The 22327-nt window shown below is 40.3% G+C and overlaps 1 protein-coding gene across 2 annotated transcripts in view; it reads left to right on the forward strand.

The window, feature by feature from the left end:
• Positions 1–2223: 2223 nt before the first annotated feature.
• HMGN3 (high mobility group nucleosomal binding domain 3) overlaps positions 2224–22327 on the forward strand; it is a 41439-nt gene continuing 21335 nt past the window's right edge. For both annotated transcript variants that reach the window (XM_063124922.1, XM_063124923.1), the window contains exon 1: positions 2224–2320. In XM_063124922.1, the coding sequence (XP_062980992.1) occupies positions 2306–2320 (15 nt within the window). In that variant the 5' untranslated portion in view covers positions 2224–2305. The remainder of the gene's footprint in view (positions 2321–22327) is intronic.

Below are 22327 nucleotides of genomic sequence, written 5' to 3' on the forward strand. Positions count from 1 at the left end.
CACATGGCCCTGGTTTGTACGTAACAACAACCCAGAGTATGGATTGACTATGGGTTGTCCTTGAATCATGGGTTGTTGTTTCATGTGAACTGTGCACTACACAAGGTCTATGTAAACAATAGAGACTACAGTCCTGTCCCAGTTTTGTCACTATATTCCTAACAATCCAGAGTTCACAATCCAACAACAAACCATGGGTTCTTTTCTTCAGCTTTCATGATTAACAATCTATAGTTAAGCAGTAGTGCAGTGGTTGCATGTAAAAACAACGTACCATTCAACAACAATTCATTCATTCATTAAAACATTTGTATCCTGCCCTATTTCATTGGGCTCTCAGGGCGGCGTACAGATAAAATCAATTCAAACAGTATAAAACAATAAATAATGTACACAACTAAAAATGTATTAAACCATTAACAAGCTAAAACCAGTAAAAAAATTAAAAGCAATTAAAACAATTAAAACTATGTGCAGCTTTAGGCAAATTTAACCCTCAAAGGTTTTAAATTGGTGCCGAAATGAAGCCAGCATTGGTGCCAGTTGGGCCTCTAAGGGGAGGGCATTCCACAATCGGGGTGCCACAACAGAGAAAGCCCTCTCCCAAGTCCCACCATAATGTATGTGTCACGTTGGTGGCACCCATAGGGCCAGTTTGCACAACATGGCTGGCTCATTGTGGTTTATTTAACACACTAGGTGTGTGCAGCCACCATTTTAAATATGCACGTCCTGATCTAGGCGATAGGGGGTTGCGCCATATTGTGCGAACCCAGTCATTGTAGGCTATTCAAGCGTTAAACAACTCTCACATAACTCTATTACTAATCAAGGGTTAAGCGAGAGTTTTTAACCCTCGAATAACCCATGATGGCTGGGTTATTCAGTTGCAAAGCCCAACTGTATATTGTAAACGGCGGCCTCACATACTTGGCATGCATGATAGCTCATCATTGATTAAATATCCCATGATGAGCCTGCCATGTTATGCAAAACAGGAATTACTGTGGGTTGTTATGTGTGAACCAGTAAGATACGGTCTTTTTGCACATGGAGCTGCAAAAGCAGGAAAGCTGTGAAGTGCCCAGCAGGCTGCAATACATAGTTGATGGAAAATCAGGAGAGGGCATTACCTGAGGTAATTATTCTATTTTACTTTCTATCAATGAAGTAGTCTCTCAGAATTACTACAATAAATAGTGTGCAATATCTCAGATATGCTGACAATATTGAATGAAGATGGCAGTTTCCTCTGGAACAGACAATACAAACAATATAGTAATTTGAAACTCCTCTGAACTGTATTGTTTGAAGGCTGCAACTATAGTATTAGCAGTGCGCACCAATCCAATGCATACTGATTTTTTTAAAAAGAAGAAAATAGTATCAAGTGATGAAAATCAATCAATTCCACAGATTTATTGTGAAATATCTTCCATAGTTTACACAGCATAGCAATAACTGATAATAAACTTTATGACATTTATCATTTCTATAAATCGTTATATATTTAGATTCTATAAATCTAAATGTTATGATTATTTATTGAATATAGATGCTATAAATCTATCGTTATAATGGCAACAATTTCGAGATGGTGGAGAGTTTTAGGACCTTTGCTTTGAAAAATAGTTGTGCAAAATGTGTGTGTGTGTGTGTAATTCCTTTACCACTCCGGTGAGATGTATGTAACCGAATCATCGGATTTAGATGGATGGATGATTTGGTTCTATCCCCGCTCCGCGGCCAGGCCGGCGGCCCCCCGCTTCCCTACGGGCAGCATCCGAGAGCGGTCGGCGCCCTGCCAACCACGGGGTCCTGCCTCGCCCCGGCGTGCCCTGCATCTGAACCGCAAGGACTTCCCTTCGCGAGTCTCTCCGGCTCTCTCGCTCGCGCTCTATATATCCCTTCGCCAGGGAGGTGGGGGCTACCGAATTGGGGAGCCAATCGCAAGCCGGAGCTGACCCCGTGTCGTCCCCCACCCTCGCCCCGAGCAGCCGCTTCTCCTGCTCTCCAGAGACGAGGTGGGCGATCGGGTAGTGGCAGCGGGCGGAGGCCGTTGCTTGCTTGGGTTTCGCCAGCGGAGGAAGTGGGGTCACCAGCCAAGCGCCCGCGGGGCTGCGCGCTGTGGTCAGCGGGGACCGTGGAGGTTTGGCGAGGTGCCTCCGGAGGAGAGATCTGCGCAGGCTTGTGCGGCGGCGGCGGCGGCGACAGGAGCAGCAGCAGCCGCAGCCGCAGCAGCCGAAGCCATCGCGGCGGCCGCTTCCCTTCTCGCTTTACTTCGGCTGCCCGCAGAAGGGACACCATGCCGAAGAGAAAGGTAAGGAGCCGCTTCCCCGAGGGCGCATGCAGCTCGCCCGCCTCTCAGCCCTGCGATCGAGGAGGAGGGGGGGGGGAGGGAAGGGAAATAATCGCATCCCGCTAAAATCCCAAACCACCCGCCCATTTGCCCCAGGGCCAACCCCGCGGGCGCGACTTAATGTCGGGAGGCCGCGGATCGTTCGTGGCTTTCGGTGCTTCCCCCGCCACCTCTCCTCTTGAACCGCCTGTTGCAAAATGGGGCGACTGGGGTGCCAGACGTCTCAGTCGACGTGTGAATGGGAGATCCGTTTGCGTGTGCTAGAGAGACGGAGGGAGGGAGGGAGGGGGGCGCGTGTTCGGTGTCCGTGCCTTTCTCCCCCAGGGCCGCCTTTAGTTGTCCCCTTGAATGCCTACTGCCTGCCCCAACTCTGCTGGGTTTCTCTCTGGAAATGGTGCGGCGGCGGCCGCGTTGCCCTCCTTTCCTCTCGCCGTTGGGAAGAGTTTGCTGCTGGCAAACTCCGAGCAATACAAGCTGTGCAAACTGTGTTTGTGTGCGTGTGTATATTTTTGAAACAAACACACACTCCACCCTTTGGGAACTGCCTTCTCTCTTTCTGTGTGTGTGTGTGCCATGATGGTGATGGTGGCTCCAAGGTAACATGGAGAGACACCGGGGGGGGGGGGGGGTAGAGAAAGAGTAGAGAAAAAGCCATGTTTAAACCAAACGACACCCTTCTCCTTGCCTTCGGTGTGACAGACCCGTATGTACCAACTCCTGTGTCAATCAGGACCGGGGGGGGGGGGCTGGATAGACGGGGCCTTGTGCAGCTCAGGCTAGCGGTGGGGGGCGGAGTGTGTGGGCATCTGGCTGCTTACAGACTGGCAGCAACAACAGAGTTTCTAAAGAGCACCGAGGGACACGGCCCTGGACAGCAGGGAGGAGCTTTGCACCCTTGAGATATGGAGGAAGGGGAAGAAGGGAAGAGCAGAGCCGGAGGGAGCCTCCGCTGTCAGCCGTTGCTCACACAAGACTCGGAGAGTTCTAGTCAGAGGCCTGGATTTTCCTCCTCCTTGTTTCTTTTCCTTCCCTTTGCCTCAGTGTTTCCTCTCTCTGCCCAGCTGTGACTGGGATTTTTCTTCGCTTGCTGCACTTTACTTTTCTCTTAGGTTTCAGAGTGGATGTTTTGCTTTGTTTTGTGATACACCAGCGGCATGCTCCATCTCTTCCCTCAAACACCCAAGGCTGAAATGGTCAAAGGTTATAAATCTTCACATACTTGAAGTGCTTTGCATACATCTGAGCAAATGTGTAATGGATTTTTTTATTTTTATTTTTACCCTCTTATGGTGCTGTAACTTAGGGGCTGGGAACTTAGTGGGGCATATAATAAAAAGGAAGCAACTCCATTAGTCCTTTATTTTTATTCATTTAAAACATTTCTTGGCCGCCTTTTGGGGCAGAAGCCCTCCCAAGGCAACTTACAGCAATAAAATACACAAAAACAGTTAAAATATTAAAAGCAATGAAAACATAAACACAATAAAATAGCAATAAAAACAATAAAAGCCAACAATATAACCAGCAACAACAATGACAATAGCAGCAACAACAGTAGCTTAACATGTACTTAACACTCACATATTCTTTTCCTGTTTAACCCTGTCTCCTCTTACTTCCCCCTTCTCTGCAATTTCTCCTTTTAGATTGTAGGCTCCTTAGGGCAGAGACCTAGCACACTGATAATGCTATAAAAATAAATAAATAAATAATAGAACTCTATCATAATAGATTATGATGGAGGCTCCTGTCTCTGGAGAATAAAAAGTAGATGAATTTCTTCTTAACTTTCATGCTTTCAATATAGGTTGATAATAAATTAGAATTATTTTAACTAGACAGTGTTTAGGACCCATTGCTTTAACCCGAGAGATAATGTATGATGTAATCACTAGTAATGACTACAGAATTGTAATGTTACATTTATCAATATTATAATATAGATAGTTCTCTGACAGTATATCTTCTAGTTATAAACTGAAAGTATGTGTGGGGGATGTATGTCGGAAATGTTTACCCACTTCCAGATGAGTTAGAAATTTGACACACTGATAGGTCTAGCTGTCCAATGTAAAGAATTTAATAAAAAACATAGGTTTTTAAAATTTTATTTATTTATTTATTACGTTTTTATACCACCCAATAGCTGAAGCTGTCTGGGCGGTTCACAAAAATTAAAACCATGAAGAGCATAAAAACAACTAACAATTTAAAAACACGAATACACAATACAATATAAAAAGCACAACCAGGATTAAAACCACACAGCAAAGATTGATATGGGTTAAAATATAGAATTAAAACAGCAAAATGTAAATTTAAGTTAAATTAAGTGTTAAAATACTGAGAAAATAAAAAGGTCTTCAGCTGGCGACGAAAGGAGTACACTGTAAGCGCCAAGCGAACACCCATCAGGCCTTGGGTGGAACTCCCAGCATGCCTTGGGTAGGAGGCCAGACTTAGTGGCGTTTGGCGGCCATTGTGAGTGTGTGGGCAGGTGGCTGCTGTGTGCCTTCCACAACCCAGACTCGTAAGGTCAGTCTCAAGTATTCAAACCAATTCCACATATAAGGAAACAACCCACATAAATGGGCTGCATCCATTTGAGGTGCCTCCTCCCACCCAACATGCGTGGTTTTAAAATCATTACTAGATATAACAGCTTGACCTTACTTTCAGCTTTAGGCAGAGATTAATAATTTAAGATAGCAAATTGTACCAAATATTATTGAAAGAAGCAATCATTAAGAAACATAGGAAGTTGCCTTTGATCTGTTTTGCATGTAACAACAACCCAGAGTATGGGCTGCTGTTAATTGTGGGTTGTTGTTGAATCATGGGTTGTTGAATCATAAGTTGTTGAATTGTGGATGGTTGTTACGTATGAACCCTGCACTATGGTTTAACTATGAGTTATTAATATGGAGCAACCCAGGAAGTGAACCCATGGTTTGTTGTTGGGTTGTGAACTCTGGGTTGTTAGGACTATAGTATCATAACTGGTGCAGGATTGTAGTTTACGGGTCCAGGATATGATAGGGAGCAAATTCATAACGTCTTCCTGTTCTCACCAACAAAGGAAATTTGCATGTGCTCTGGGCATATCTTGAAATATACATGAAGTTTTTCTCATTATAGACAGAACAGAAAGTTTCTGGTTTATATTCTGTAAAGTTTAATAATAGAAACAGGCTGATGGGATGTAGAATGTAGGAGATTATTCCAGGCAGGTATATGGCACAGCTATCCCAGGACTATAGTACCTCTAGAATTCACACAGGAAATGGCTTTTTTGAAAGCATCCCCTGCCAAAGATTTCTCATGCATGCAAAGCTGTCATGCCAGGGAAAAGGCTTCTCAGGTAGTCTTCATCCTGCCATAATAGGTTTGTATATGCAGGACAGGATTCAAAGCCATTTGCATTTTAGAAGCTATGCTGACCCACTGGACTATATACCACATGTCTGCATTAATATTTGAATAGACCCAAAGAGTATTGTCAAATCTTGTAAAGTGAAATAATTTCATCTCTTTTTTGGGTATGCTTTTTTCTACATCTAATAGCCTGTATCATCTCAGATCCCACCTTTAATGGTTTTTGTGTATTAGTATGATGCAGATAACTTCATTATCAAGAAAAGGATGGAAATCTAGACTTGGTTTTTTTTTAACTGTGACAGTGTTTAGATATATATCGAAGATTTTCAGTCCTATACACCCCATCTCACTGTTTTACTTTTGAGTAGATTTCCATAGGATTGCTCTGTTAGTTATCATCAATAGATTCAAAGAGGCAGGTGGAAATCATATGTACAATGGACAGGGGGGAGGTATTGATTAGTAAAAGGAAACAAAGAGAAGGTAGAACTCTGGGCTCTTCCAGGTCGACTTTCACATGTCTGCTTGGCTGTTGTACTGCCATATAATGAAGTATATACAACAAAGAAAATATTGCGTTAGCACTAGGTAAACCAGTTTCAGTATGGCATTCATAGCCCAGAACTGTAGTATTTGTTTTTGCTCTTGTTTTCAAACCCACATAGAACATAATGCTCCAAATGAATGCACTGTCACCAAGAGGCCAGTCTTTTGATGGACCACTGTGGAACTGCTATATAAGTAATGTTGTTGCATCAGCCGCCCAGAAAAGAGGAAACAAAATCCATCATGTGATAGTTAGCATGTAAATTGATTTGCTATATCTGAAATAAAAGGGTTTTTTAATTTTTTGGCACTGTCACCTTGTATTTACAGGTCTTGTTGCTTGACAGCATTCACATGTATTGCTAAACTATGGTCTAGTGTTACTCACATGAGCAGAAAGGAGTCTGTACAAAATCTCAGGCTCATGGGCTCCTCCTCTCTGATCTGGAGGAGGAATAAGTTAGAATTCAGTTTCTCTTCAGTAGATTCCTGGCTTGACATTATGTGTAAACTAGTATCATGGTTTAGAAGAAACTAGTTCATTAAAGAAGCCAGCAACAAACCCTGAGTTGTTTTGCTGGCTTGTAACAAGCTAGAGTCTATTTTAAGCTACAATTCCTGGTTTGTATGTAACAACAAACCAAGAATTGATTAAAGCAAAATCGGATTCTGGATTGTTTTTTCTCCTGGTCACATAGGAGGAGGAGAGATGTGAGAGTGTGTGTGAAATCAGCATTTTCTGTAGGCTCCTTTCTGCTCATGCACATGGTACTAAATTATGGTTTAGAAAGGAAGAGGGGCCGACCAAGGGCAAGATGGATGGATGATATTCTGGAGGTGACAGACTTGACCTTGGGGGAGCTAGGGGTGGCAACGGCTGACAGAAAGCTCTGGCGTGGGCTGGTCCATGAAGTCACGAAGAGTCGGAAACGACTGAACGAATAAACAACAACAACATTGCATGTGAGTAAATGAAAAATGCTGAGCAGCTTCTCTTGATTCAGGCAACAGTTTGAGATGTGTTAAACTTAGTTCTACCAACTTTTACAGCTTTTAAAGATGTGTTGTTGGAGCTAAGAATGATTTAATTAAAAAAAATACAACATTGTTAGCCATTGTAATATTAGCTTTAAATAGGAAAAAATCAGGTCTTGAAGTGAAACTGAATTTTCAGAGTGAACAGAGCAATCCTGTACACATTAATTACTCTGGGAAGGGTGGAGATACACCTGGTAGCATTCCAGCCGGCCTCATTCCCCCCTCTCTCAAGATCCTTGTGCATTATTTCTTCTCTTCCCTCTCCAACTGGCTGCTGGGAACCTGAATGAAAACGCTGTGGAAGAGTTACTGGCCCTGAGTTCTGGTAGCATCAAACTCCCTGCCCGCTCCTAACAGTCTTATCTTGAAGATCACTGAAGCCAGATCTAATTAGGGTGTGAGAAAGGAATCCATATCTACCACTCCCTAACAACCAAGAAACAACACATGTGGTAAAGTCATTGCTTTTATTCAATAGCATTCAGGATGGATTACATCTTGAAAGTGAAACTTCAAAACTGTGCCTAGAATTGCAACTTACATAAGCATTTAACTGTGACTTATTTGGCAAACTATATGAGAGCAGTGCCTGAAAACGGACTGAGGCCCTGCTTCCATATATTTAGCTTAGAAGAGAAGCTATTTAAAAATGTATGTAATATTCACTAGGCTGTTAATCCTAACCTAAAGACACTTGGAAGGGTGTAAGTTCCATTGATTGTACCCTAACAACTGGAATCCAAGTTTTTTGGGGTTTTTTTTAAATGCTTTGAAATAAATATCACTGAAATTAATGTGAGGCCTATTGAAAGCAGTAGGGCATCTGAGTTATTATAATAATCAAAGTTTGGATTCCTGCTAGCTATCCCCCTTTGGAGGGGACATTTCCAGTTTTGGACTGAGCATCCTCTCTTCTGCTTTGAAAGTTGGTTTGTTCTGTTCACACCTAAACGGTGTATAGTTCACTTAACTTAAAAACAACAACTTTTGGATGGTAAATGGTGATAAATGGGTGGTAAATTAGCTGAACATATTAGCCGCCTGTTAGCTATTAGCTTCTTGGGACTATTAGTCATTAACTGCCTGTTAGCTGACCTTGTTAGTGCAAGTCTGTAGGTTGACCATATGGAAAGGAGGACAGGGATCCTGTATCTTTAACAGTTGAATAGAAAAGGGAATTTCAGGAGGTGTCCTTTGTATGCATACATCACCTGGTGAAATTCCCTCTTCATCATAACAGTTAAAGCTGCAGGAACCCTGCCTCTTGTCTTGACCAGATACAAAAGAGGGCAGGGCTCTTGCAGCTTTAACTGTTGTGATGAAGAGAGTTACGGTTGTAGAAAATTCCTTTTTCTACAAAACTGTTCAAGATACAGGAGCCCTGTCTTCCTTCTCATATGGTCACTCTAAAAAAAGAGATCTTTGCAATCCCATTTAGTTCCTTTGCGGACTTTTTAGGAGCAAATAAGCAAACAGAACTTGAATATAATCCTGCCCAGTTTAGAATATATAGAGTGGAAGAGTCAAGATGGCTGGTAATGTTTGGCCTTTTGTATTCATTTACTGATATCTGAATCAGGTATGATCTAAATATGATGGTTTTAAGAGGAAGCTGCTTGTTAGACTGCAGAAGTGAATAAACTGATACAGATATGTACAGCTTTTCATGAAATACTTAAGGGTACAGTAAGCTATAATGTTAGCAAGATAAAAGTTCGAGATTAAAAATAAGCAGGTGTCCGTAATCCATTTATATACAGTTGTTGAGGTTTGTTTGTTTGCTTGCTTTGAAGAAGGATGCCTCAGAGAAAAGATTAAAAATAGTTTTTTAGCAGATCAATAAGATGATGAGAAAGTATTATCTCATACTCAAATGGATCAATTTTGTTGATAAGCTTTTTACTTACAGCGTGTACAAGTGTACACGCTTGTAGTTGGCATGTGTTACTGTGGTTTATATTCCAATTCTCCTGCCCCAATCCAGTTTCATAAAAGTAAATCACATTGGGTTGGATCCAGACTTAGTTCCTATTCAAACCGATTGGACTTGTTGCATTGATTTCATTGCAACATAATTTCAGTAAAATAATATAGACTCACAACCCATTGATTTCAGTGAAATTTACTTTCAAGCATGTTCGGAGAATTAAGGTACCATACTGAGACCTTAAGTTACCCTTTGTTTGAAAATCAATAGTTTCAAATACATTTGTTCAGGATATGCCTAATTTACCAATCAATGCAAGCAATTTAAATTAGGGCTGCAATGTTTAATCAATTGATCAGTTACATTAATTCATAGAAAGTGTTCATAGACTCATAGAATAGTTGAGTTGGGAGGGACCTATAAGATCATTGAGTCCAACCCCTTACTCAATGCAGGAATCCACATTAAAGCATCCCTGACAGATGGCTGTCCAGCTGCCTCTTGAAGGCCTCTAGTGTGGGAGAGCCCACCACCTCCCTAGGTCATTGTTTCCATTGTCATACTGCTCTAACAGTCAGGTGTTTTTTCCTGATGTCCAGCTGGAATCTGGCTTCCTGTAGCGGCAGGTGATTTTTTTAACATTATTTTTTGATGCAACTGCATATAAAAACTGTATTGGCAATGTTAAAAGAGGTAGTCTTTCTTTTCTCTCTTTCACATACACACTCACACCCACTCACACAGACAGAATGCTTTTTCGAATATTTGGTGTGCTATGACATATGTGTGCATAATATAAAAACAAAGGACTCTATCCAGAATTGTTTTTGTAGCATCCCACCCCACACACCTCCCCCATGCTCCCTCCACACTGTTCTGGAGGGTTCTTAGAAGGAGTTCTTCCAAGGGCACCATTGGATAGAACCCAAAAGAAATATGGGTTTGGATCAAGAGAAGCAGAAGAGGAAAAAATTGTAGCAAAGGTGCTATTTCATGAATAGTTGTGCAAGTGCTAGCAGGAGACATTGTGTGATATCGCACAAAATAGCATTCAAGAGATCGTGCAATGCCTTTGCTAGTACTTATCATAAAGCATTGTGCAATGCCTTTGACCAACAGAAACACCATTCTGGATTTTAATTCTTTTTCTCACATGGGTATCTTCTACGAAGTCAGAAAAAGCCATTTTGCATGTGGATGACGCCCACCACGTGCAGAAGGAGGTCTCTCGGTCTAAACTATTGTTGTGACCTATATGCATATTTAATTGATTAATAGTTTGAAACATACATTAATGACTAAAAATCGTTTAATTGGGTTGAAACCCTAATTTAAATATATTATGTTTGTAAAAAAAATATGCACACAACATGAATGCTTTTGATCAAGACTTTGGTCATGACCTAGTTCCTGAGAGCAGGTATCAGAGGACTTTGTACCTGTAAATCAACTTTGTGGATTGGCCACATACTATTCCAGACATCAGCCTCAAACTCTGCAGGGAGCTCCTTCCACTGTGAAATAGCTTTGCCAAACAGAGAATCAAGCTGCCTTACTGGCCATTGTGCGCACGTTACACCTGCTTCAGATGTTGGAAAGGTTAGCCGGTACAAGGTGTGGCTCCTGTAGCCAGTGTTGGACATCTTCAACACCAGACCAGATTCCCAAGACGAAAAGGGATCAGGAAGAGGGAGAGGTACATTGCCTGCAGACCTCTTGGGTACAATAATAATTCGTAAAATGAAATGAATAATGTATTAATAATTTATTACTGTAGTAATAAATACATTAATAATTCAAAATAAATTGATTTTAAATAACCTTTCTTTCTAATTATATCTAATAACTTTATTTTTTTTAGACAGGGGATTTATATTTCTTTACTTATTTACTTATTGCATTTCTATACCACCCAATAGCCAAAGCTCTCTGGGCAGTTCACAAAAATTAAGACCATTCAGAGTATAAAACAACAGTATAAAACTATAATGTGTCTGTGTGAATAGCTGCAATCCTAAAAGCATTTACTAAAGAGCAAGCCCATTGCGATTAAAGAGCATTCCTTCTGAGTAATCATGCATAGGATCAGGCTATATATTGGGACAGGAAAAGTACATGAAAAGCATATGTATCAATGTTAAGTTATAAGGCAGCTGCATGTTTATGTGCTGTTTGATTTTTTTTTTGAGTCTGTGAATATGAACATATATATGTATTGATATTATCTATATATGTCACCATTTTTGATGCTCTGCTGCACATGCTGAGTTTACACACCCGAAGATGCTGCCCATTTCATTTCAGTAGAGGCAGCTCATAAATTCCTTTGAGTGAGCTACACTGGTTGATCTCTGCGCTATTTCATAGTTTTTGATTTGTATTGAAATAAACTGTTCAGGATCTCTTTTGTCCAGCATTTTTCAGTTCCTGGACACATAATGCTGCAGTACTTAACTACTTGAACTCAGTTGGGCTTACTTCTGAGTAAATGAGCATGGGATTGGACTGTCAGTGTATGAAGTATTAGCAACTGTTTCATTCTCATTTCAGGAAAGTGTCGCTTGTGTCACATTACCCTTTTAAGGATTAGAAAAGTATAATTCTGATTCCAGTGCATATTTTTAGAATATAAATCCTGTCATATTTTCCTGCATTATGTTGCATTACATATTTAATAAAACCTTTACATTGCTGTGGAGGAAAGTTTTAATACATAATGCACAGTTAGCATGAAGACGCAGGCCATGATCCAGAGCTCTGAAGTTGCTAGATTAAGGCACAAATATGAAAGGCTGCGATCTAGAGAGCCACTTGACCTAGTCTGTATGTTCTGCAGGGCTTTTAAATTGTTTTTAAAAAATTGAACAGCAGCCCCTTGTGCCACAGAAGAGCATTTTTGAAATACTTGACCCATTCAACTTAAATGGAATGGGACAAGGTCACAGTGACTAATTTCTTCTGTTTATTTATTTTTATTTATTTAAGGATTTTTATGCCGCCATTCAGCCAAAAAAGGCCCTCACGGCGGCTTACAAAAGTATTTCTTGACAGTCCCTGCCCACAGGCTTACAATCTAAAAGACATGACACAAAAGGAAAGGGGATTGGGAGGGAGGAGGAGGAGGAGGGGGAAAAGGAAAGCAAATTCAGGCACTATAATCTTAGTTGCAAAGTTCAGCAGTTGCAGTTGACAGCAGGAGGGAGGGGGCTCTCTGCTGGAGCTGGACCCAGGCACGGTGGAGAGGTGCCTGGCTGCTGTTTCCTCCCTCACTGGTGGCCTCTGCAGAGACAGTTGGTAGCAGGAGGGAGGGGGCTCTGAGCTGGAGCTGGACCCAGGCACGGTGGAGAGGTGCCTGGCTGCTGCTTCCTCCCTCACTGGTGGTCTCTGCAGAGACAGTTGGTAGCAGGAGGGAGGGGGCTCTCTGCTGGAGCTGAACCCAGGCACGGTGGAGAGGTGCCTGGCTGCTGCTTCCTCCCTCCTAGTCTGTTCTCAGTCATGACTAACTTTAGGTAAATGAGATCTTTCAAATAGGGTGACCATATGAAAAGGAAGACAGGGCTCCTGTATCTTTAAGAGTTGTATTGAAAAGAAATTTCAGCAGGTGTCATTTGTATATATATTTCCTCTTCATCACACCATTTAAAGCTGCAGGTGCTCTGCCCTCTTTTAAATCTGGTCACTCTAGTATGGCTGCAGAAGTGTATGTTTCCCCAAAAAAACATTTATTTGCTGTTGCCTTCAAGTTTCAAAAATGCATGTTTCAGAGAAAGGTGTACCTGGAGGCAACAAAGAGTAATAGTAAGTATACTAACAAATCTAACTAGTGAGATTTCCCCTCTGGTGTTAGGAATATAAAGTTGACTAAATCTCTGCTTTCTAAAACTGCATATATTTTACTTGCCATAACCAGAGCTAGTACTTAACAAATTTGAAACAAACATTTTAAAAAATTGTATATATATATATATATATATATATATATATATATACACACACACACACACACTAAATAAATATGTATTTCTGATGCCTACCATAGAATCTCAAAATAATTGTCTAGCTTTGCTAGAGGTTGTTCAAATTCCCTTTGCCAGGTATCTAGAATAGTTTTACCAAAGCTGCAGTATTTATGAGACTACTAATAACTTGTGTTGTGACAGTTGGATTTGCTATTTAGCATAAGCTTTAACAAGAATTACAATCGACCCTATTGATGATCCGCTGATATGGGGTGGGAAATTTTCTATAGGAAAAAGAACCTGTTTCTAAAAATGCATTATTTCATATAACAGGAATGGATATAACATTTTTTTCAGATTACTGTACCTAGGGTGTAAAGGTCAGCTCTTCAGACATGGTAAAAGTATACTTTTAACATTTTTCAGTCAGTTGATTCCCATGCACCCCACTTAAAATCCAAACAGTGTAAAGGAAATGCATGCTATTGAATTGCCATGTCTGTAATATTTGCTGAGTCTAGTCTTGCATCCAGTGCCACCCTCTGTTGACTTGTTAATGGACTGAACTAGATTGCAACTACGTAACTCCAGATCCACTGCAGTGTATACTTGTAACAGACAATATAGGATGAGACTAAGAGCTGGTTTGCACATCACAAACAACCCACAGCTTGTTAACCATGTGTTGTTGATAATGATGGGAGCAAGCAAGTGTGCTGGCTCCTGCCCACTCACATTGAGTTAAACAACCCCAGGATCTTCCATCCCTGGGTTGTTTACTGTGAAGTCAAAATCTGGAACTGGAGACTGTTGAGGGAAGAACAAGCCAGACTTGTAACCTAGGGTGACCATATGGAAAGGAGGACAGGGCTCCTGTATCTTTAACAGTTGTATTGAAAAGGGAATTTCAGCAGGTGTCGTTTGTATATATGGAGAACCTGGTGAAATTTCCTCTTCATCAGAGCAGTTAAAGCTGCAGGTGCCCTGCCATCTTTTAAATCTGGTCACTCTAGTATAGTTCCTGCACGTTTAACTGTGGTGATGAAGAGGGAATTTCACCAGGTTCTCCATATCTACAAATGACACCTGCTGAAATTCCCTTTTCTATGCAACTGTTAAAGATACAGGAGCCCTGTCCTTCTTTTCATATGGTCACCCTATCCAAGAACAAACCATGGGTTACAAGTCTGGGTAGTTCTTCTCTCAACAGTTTCAATTTCAGATTTGAACATCATGATATCCAACTTAGTGGAAGTGGGTGGGAGCCAGTACTCGCTCCCATTAATTCATAGCTAACCAGGGTTTGTTTAAACCCTGGGTAGCTGTGATATGCAAATTGGGCCAATGAAAGCAGAGAGAGTCAGAACTGAATGGCACAGTTTTAAAAAAGGAAAGGGTGTAATGCAGCATTGCTCAAGAATGTTAATGGACTGAACTGGATTGCAACAAAGTAACTCCAGATCCACTGCTCTTTTGGTCAGACTGGAGAGCTGAGTATATTCAGGAGGTTATATGGTGATTGGGGAAGAGCAACCTGTCTTCCTGACTGAAAAATCCCATTCCAAATGTCTTATGACTGGGCTAAAGTGCCTGTAGTTCTCTTCTTCAGCCAACTGATAGGTGTTCCCTAGAGACAGATGTTCCCTAGAGACAGGTGCCCTGCCCTCTTTTAAATCTGGTCACTCTAGTATGGCTGCAGAAGTGTATGTTTCCCAAAAAAAAACATTTATTTGCTGTTGCCTTCAAGTTTCAAACTACTTGTTGCATAGTAACCTTATTAATTAAGAAATTCAATTATCAAATTTAAAAGGCTGGTGCTGATGATGTAAAAGTACCATTGGTTTCTCTACACCTGTTTCTGTGGATTTTACACCTGTTTCTGTGGATTTTAAAATTTTATTTTATTGATTCACTGATAGAATACATTGTCCACCAAAAAGAAAAAAAGATATCCACAGCAAACAAACAAAAAGGCTAAGATCACAGTAGAACAGTGGTATATAAAACAATAATATATGCATAAAGAGGATATAGGATGAGATAGTAAAAACTGACTTCTTTATAGTTGGGAGAAGCATTGGCTTGTATTTTAGTAATTGCAAGTGATGTTCCATATACATAATGGGTATTTCCAAGCCTTTCTCTTTGCTGCAGCTCCCAGCACCTCCCAAAAAGCCACTCCCAAGGATCAGGGGATGCTTTGAATGGTGTAGGATATGGTGTGTGGGGCTGCAGGTGGGGGACTCTGCAGAAATTGCAGGGGGCCTCTTGTGTGTTTCTGCTTAAACTAGACACATTTGGATCCAATCCATTTACTGGGTATACACAACATAACCCACACTCAAGGCTGAGTATGGGTGAGTGTGGATTGTCGTTGAACTGTGGATTGTTGTTGAAGCATGGATTATCGTGTATTCTGAACCCAGCTGTGCTAACAAACTATGATTTGTTAACTATGAACAACTAATGAAGAGAATCCATGGTTTATTGTTGGCTTGTGAACTGTGTGTTGTTTCAGGTTTTTTTTGGAGTTTGTTCACACACAGGTCTGTTTATCCTTTTCATCTTCATCAGGTGAAGCGGTGGATGTACTAGATCAATGCCTGGCTGTGACAATGGATTGGATGAGGGATAATAATCTGAAGCTCAATTTAGACAAGACTGAGATTTATTAGTGGGTAGTTCTTCTGACCAGATGAAGGGGTTTTAACCTGTTCTGGATGGGATTGCACTCCCCCTGAAGGAGCAGGTTCATAGTTTGAGGTTTTTCCTCAATCCATCTTTGACCCTTGAGGCTCAGTGGCCCAGCTTTGATTGGTGACCCATCTACAGCCCTATCTGGAGAGGGATAACCTGGCTTCAGTAGACTCTACTCTGATAACCTCTTATTACTACAATACATTCCACATGGGGCTGCCTTTGAAGATGTTTTGGAAGCTGTAGCTTGTGCAAAATGTGGAAGCCAGATTGATAACAGGAGCCAGAAGGTCTAACCATGTAACACCAATTCTGGCCCACTTGCAAAGGCTGCCTGTATTTTTCCAAACTGGGGCCCCAGGAGGACTGGATGTTGGCCTGAGATTCCCCACTCTTGTCTTAATGGCTTAATTTATATGTGAGATTTTATTGTATGTCATGAAGTAGATTAGAAATGATGGACACTTAAGGTGAGTTTGCACAATCACAGAGGGCAAATAAATCACATCGGCTTATTTTCCCTCCATGCCCATATTTATTTATTTATTTATTTATTTATTACATTTTTATACCACCCAATAGCCGAAGCTCTCTGGGCGGTTCACAAAAATTAAAACCATCATAAAACAACCAACAAGTTAAAAACACAAATACAAAATACAATATAAAAAGCACAACCAGGATAAAACCACGCAGCAAAATTGATATAAGGTTAAAATACAGAGTTAAAACAGTATAATTTAAATTTAAGTTAAAATTAAGTGTTAAAATACTGAGTGAATAAAAAGGTCTTCAGCTGGCGACGAAAGGAGTACAGTGTAGGCGCCAGGCGGACCTCTCTGGGGAGCTCATTCCACAACCGGGGTGCCACAGCGGAGAAAGCCCTCCTCCTAGTAGCCACCTGCCTCACTTCCTTTGGCAGGGGCTCACGGAGAAGGGCCCCTGTAGATGATCTTAAGGTCCGGGTAGGTACATATGGGAGGAGGCGTTCCTTCAAATAACCTGGCCCCAAACCGTTTAGGGCTTTAAATGTCAATACCAGCACTTTGCCGGTCGCAAGCCGCTTAATTAGCATAATAACCCTCACCAGGCGTGGGCTGCCATGACATCCAAAAACAGTTTGATGGTGGTTTATAAAGCCAGCACCTTTCTTGGGTTTGGATGTTACAACAACCTGTGACCGGTGTAGGTAATTCTGCTAATTAGGTGCTCATGAGGGGAGGAAAAATAAGCCAGTGTGGTTTATGTTTCATTTGTGATTGTGTGAACCCAACCTTAGGGTACTTTACTGCATGACATAGCTGATCTGAAATCAGATTTATTCAACATGAGGACTCCCAGCATTAAAATCAATAAATATGTAAAATCAATAATATAGGTTTGCAAAGCAGTTGGGTGATTAGAAAATGGTTTAGTTGTATTTGTTCTCTGGGGGAAGATGAGCCTTCTACAACTACCCATATTTTTGTATCTGTATGTATATGAAAACTGCACTCCCTCTTGATGCAGGTTTTTGAATGGCACACCATAACTTGGAAATCTCTTTACTAGAATGCCATCTTTCTCATGTTTCAGATGAAAGAATCTGTTTGTTTGCCGAGTCTGCTGTTGTATTTTCCTGACTTTTGAAAAGTAATTATGAATCACAACTGCAGCAAAAGGAGTATGTCTAATCAAGTTGACCAAATACATTTAGTCTGTTGATATAATGGTAATTTTGCAATTATGATGGGAAGGAAAGGAACAAAGGAAAACTATAAATTTACACATATTTAGAACCTTAGGAGGCCAAAGCCCAAAGTATTCTCACAGATTCTACTACTTGTTTCTCTGTGTTGAAGAGGATAAGAGTGGTCAAGTATGTGCCAATTACATTTTAAAAATCATTTTTTCACAGCTATAATTTCCAAGTACTTGCTGAGCTATTGGCCTGGTTTGGGAATATTTTCCCCTTCAGTCAGCAGTAATGGTAATTGAAGCAGTTAATAAGGCAAGGCTTATCAATACATTTTGTCTCGTCACCAGCTCATTGCAACACTGCATTTAAATTCAGGAGATTCTGCAAAAGAATAATTTACAATTAGATAAGACTGTCTTAGAGAATCCAATTTCACCCTTCACCTCCTTTCACTCATGCCCCTCAACTTTCGGCATTTGCACCAAATGTTTGCCACTGTACAAGACTTACCACAGCTTACGAAGCCTTTGTTAATATTGTTAAGTCTTTTATTAAAGAAAATACCATACCTAAAGTATTCACCAGATTGTTTAAAATATATAAACCTTTAACATTTTGGATATGAATTAAGTGCTGAGGACTTTTAACTTATATGATTTGCTTGTTCCATCAAGATTAATCAATGTATTAATGCAATAAAACTTAAACAAACAATTTAAAGTTGTATAATACCATTTTTTAAAAAACAAACAAACCCAGATAATTTAGATCAGGGGTAGGCAACCTTTTTCGGCTCTTCAGCACATTTGGCAATTTGAGAAACTGTACTGGGCACCAGCACAAAATGGCCATGCTGCAGATGAAAGCATTGGCCTACAGTGACTTACCATCTTCATTTCTTAAGAAGTTTTTTGAGCCCCATGTAGGGAATAAAGATGGCAGCAGCTGAAAGCCCTCAGTTTGGTTTGAAGTGATTGCAGCTGCCAGTAAGAGATCTTGCTATTTAGAAAAATTAAGGGTAGGACACATTGGAAGCCACCAAGAAAGGTATCTGAGAGTGAAGTTGTATCCTTGGGCATCATTTTGCCTCCCCTTGATTTAGATTCTACATAGCAAAGCATTATTTTGAAGAAATTGTTTTCTTAAAGGGTGGATCGTTGCCCTTAATTATATGAATTTAGATATTTAGCCACAAGACTGGAACTTAAGTCACTGTTCCTTGGTATATTTACTTGGAAGTAAGATGTAAAAGATTAAGGATAGGGTTGGCTGTGTTTTGGCCACTGTATCGTGTACTTTTCACATTTAGTACAAGAAGCCAGTGCAGTATAATGTTGGACCTGGTAGAGTCAGGCTCAAATCCCCACTCAGACATGGAATTCATTATTGAGAGCCACTGTGGTGTAGTGGTTAGAGTGTTGGAATGGGTCTTGGGAGATCCAGGTTCTAGTCTCCATTCGGCCATGGAAGCTCACTGGTTGACTTTTGGGCAAGTTATTGACTACCTCGTAGAGTTGTTGTTGTGAGGATAACATGGAGATGAAGAGATGAATTACCTACTGAACATTGTGAACTGAATTTTTCAGGGTTACAGTGTGTGCTTGTGCTGTGGGCGGGGTGGGGATGGGAAGGGATTGTCTGAAATCACATGGAGGAATTTCTGTAAGACACATTCCGCAAAGCTCAGTAGATCCACTTGATCTGCTGGAGTGGGGGACCAGCAGGAGGAAGGTAAGGAAAAAAATCCATTGTGTGAGGTTGCTTTCCACTTGCGTAACACTGGATATCACCTAGAATGTTTACAGTAGGACAAGAAAATATAGTAGGCAAGTTTTCTAACAGGTATAGAAATGTGATGCCAATGCCTATGAATTTGATTTATTTTTCAGCCCTATGGACATCTGGCTGAACACAATTCAATATTAATGTAACTAATAATGTAATAATTCAAACTAATTTCCCAGATCTAGGATTCAGTAGAGTCACCTCTCGTTAAAGTTTTGATTTTGAATGTTTATTCTGTTCCTAACAGAATAAACCAGAATGGATTGGTGAAGACTAAAAGTGTGGAATGTTTTCATTTTATTCTTTATTCTTTTAAAAATGTTTATCCTTTCCTTCAACAACCTGGTTCTCTTTCAGCAACCAGGTCACCTAAGGCGAGTTACAGTCCTTTAAAAAGACGATATGCAGGAAAATATTTGTTTAATATGATATAATAATTTGGAAAATAAATACATAGGCTTGCATTGTTTTGAAACGTAGAATTCCAAACCATTAGGTAAGTCTACCTCATAGTATCATTGTGCAGAACAGAAATATGGGATGTAGGTGCAAATGGGTCTTGCTGATTTCATATTTTTACTGTTTTTAAAGCATTTTTACTATGATAGCACATAGTATGATATGAGAAAAATTAGAAATTTTTATATGAGAAAAATGGCTTTGGCACTTGGAGACTTTAGTTAAACAAATAAAACAACAGGGGCTCATGATAAAACACTGAAAGTGGGCAACACTGATGACTTATTTTGGCTAGAGGACATCTAGGAAAACATGTTTATGATAGTGAGTCTGTAGTCCTATGCATGCTTAGTTGTACTAAACCTTACTGAACGCTGGGATTTACTTCTGAGCAAGCATCCATAAAGCAGGTTACGTCAGTTTCATCTCATGGCTTCACTAATAAGATATGTTGTTTGCTTTCATTATTGCAGGCTTGCTCAGGTTGAGTAATCAAGCAATGAGAAATCAACGGGTGTACATTCATGTGTCTGAGCTGCCTCTTTCTCCCTTCTCAAAATGTTTCTATTGATTATTTTTTTCTCATTATTTCTTCATTCTGTTTTATAGAGACTTATAAAATTAACTGAAATACTGTACCTATGTAATCAAATGTTTGTTCTGTGTAAAGCCACCACAGTTTCTTCTTCTGATGCCATTTTCATTTTAATTTGTCTTATATTTTCCCTGATGGCAAACGCATTTCAGGGTCTGCAGCATCTCAGTCTAAAAGAATGATGCGTTCACTTTCTAGCATTGTGGCTCCTAACAGAAAGCTAATTGAATTCACTTTGTTCAAACATTGGCGTCTCTGTAGCAGGAAACTGTAAACTAGGTGTAAGACAGTCAATGTCTGAAGCAGTTTGCCATGGGATTACTTGTGTATTGGGGGAGCAGTGGTGTCACCCTGATTGTCTAGCTAAAGTTAGGTGCAGGATGAATTTGAAAAATAATTTTCCTTGACTTATTTTGGCCTGTTCATCTTTTCTGCCTTGTGAACTGCAGTGATGGGGAAGAGAAGCATTCTGTCCCCATGGATTTCTACATCCTTGTTAGGTGAAGTCTCAAGACTCCTCTTCATACCTTTGTCTTACCAATTGCTAACTGTTTCACAACCACCCCCTTAAGTGCATATGAATGCCCCCTTGTTAATCAACTGGAAACTGTCACTGAGTGATGCAAGCACCATCTCTTTTATGCTAGGAGGTAGCCACTTTAGCATCTTTTTAATCTCTAAAATGCCTGGTTCCTGCTAGCCTGAAAGGCTAATGGAGAATGAGGTTTCAGCACTGGGATTACAGACTGGAGAACTCTGCACTGCCTTTAAGATGTGCTTGAGGGCAGTATTGTAAATCTGCCATTTTGTTTAAAACTGATGTTCTGCTTCTGTCATATGTAAATGTAAGGGAATTACGTACTTAGCCTGTGCATTTCTTGTCTGAATGGTTGAAGTCTAAACACATTTTCCAGTTTGACTTCCTTTCCCTACCCAATGCTAGCTAATACAATTGATGTATTGGTCTACCAGTAAAGGATTTAACAGGCATTTTTATTGTATCCATTTGTTGTTAAATCTAAATAGAAAAACACTGAAGGCATTTAAAATAATGTACATTGATGGTGCTATATAAATAAATAATAATAATAATACTTTAGTAAGCAATTTAAAACTGTACATGTAATAAGAAATTCAAAGCTAGCTTTAGAGACATTTTAAAATTAGCAATGTAATAATCTAACCCTGATGTAAATGTGTATGTTAGAAACTGTGTAATCTGTGACTATATTGTTATGCCGTGCATTCAAGGTTGCATTACAGCAGTGGTTCCCAAACTTTTTCAGGTAACCACCCCCTTGGTTCCACAAACTCATGCCCAGTGCCCCCTACCCTACACCATAAAATCATTATTCAGAATGGAAGATAATAACAATAAAATTCAAAACAGTAACAATTAATTGAATATTTATTCAAAATCCAATTACATTTTTTAGTTTATTCAATTAAACATAATTGATGAACTTGATCCAGTGATATCATCTTTTCAAAGTCTGATAGTCCTTTAGCAAGAATATTAGATAACACATTTAGTAACTAGGGTAGAGTACCTCACTGTTCCGTATATCCTTAATGTGATGGATGGGCTTGATGAAGTGATACCAGTTTCCCAATGTCTGGTTTAAAGTCACTTAACATGAGCCTTAAATCACCACGTTTAGTAATCTGGAGTCGATTTCTTTGCTTGGAGAGAAGTAGGCAGACCACACTAAAACCACATTCCACCAAATATGATGTTGGAAATGCAACCAGGAGCTTTTGAATCACTCTCCATAGTGCAGGATGGCGATCAGAAATTTCCTTCTGTAACCAAAACTCCTGGTATGGAAAAGACCACCTTGAGCGCCCCCCTGCCGCCCCCTTGCCTCTTAACGCCTCTCTATGCAATGCCACCCACCTTCCAAGG

This window comes from Elgaria multicarinata, chromosome 4 (assembly GCF_023053635.1).
Source record: "Elgaria multicarinata webbii isolate HBS135686 ecotype San Diego chromosome 4, rElgMul1.1.pri, whole genome shotgun sequence".
Classification (NCBI taxonomy): domain Eukaryota; kingdom Metazoa; phylum Chordata; class Lepidosauria; order Squamata; family Anguidae; genus Elgaria; species Elgaria multicarinata.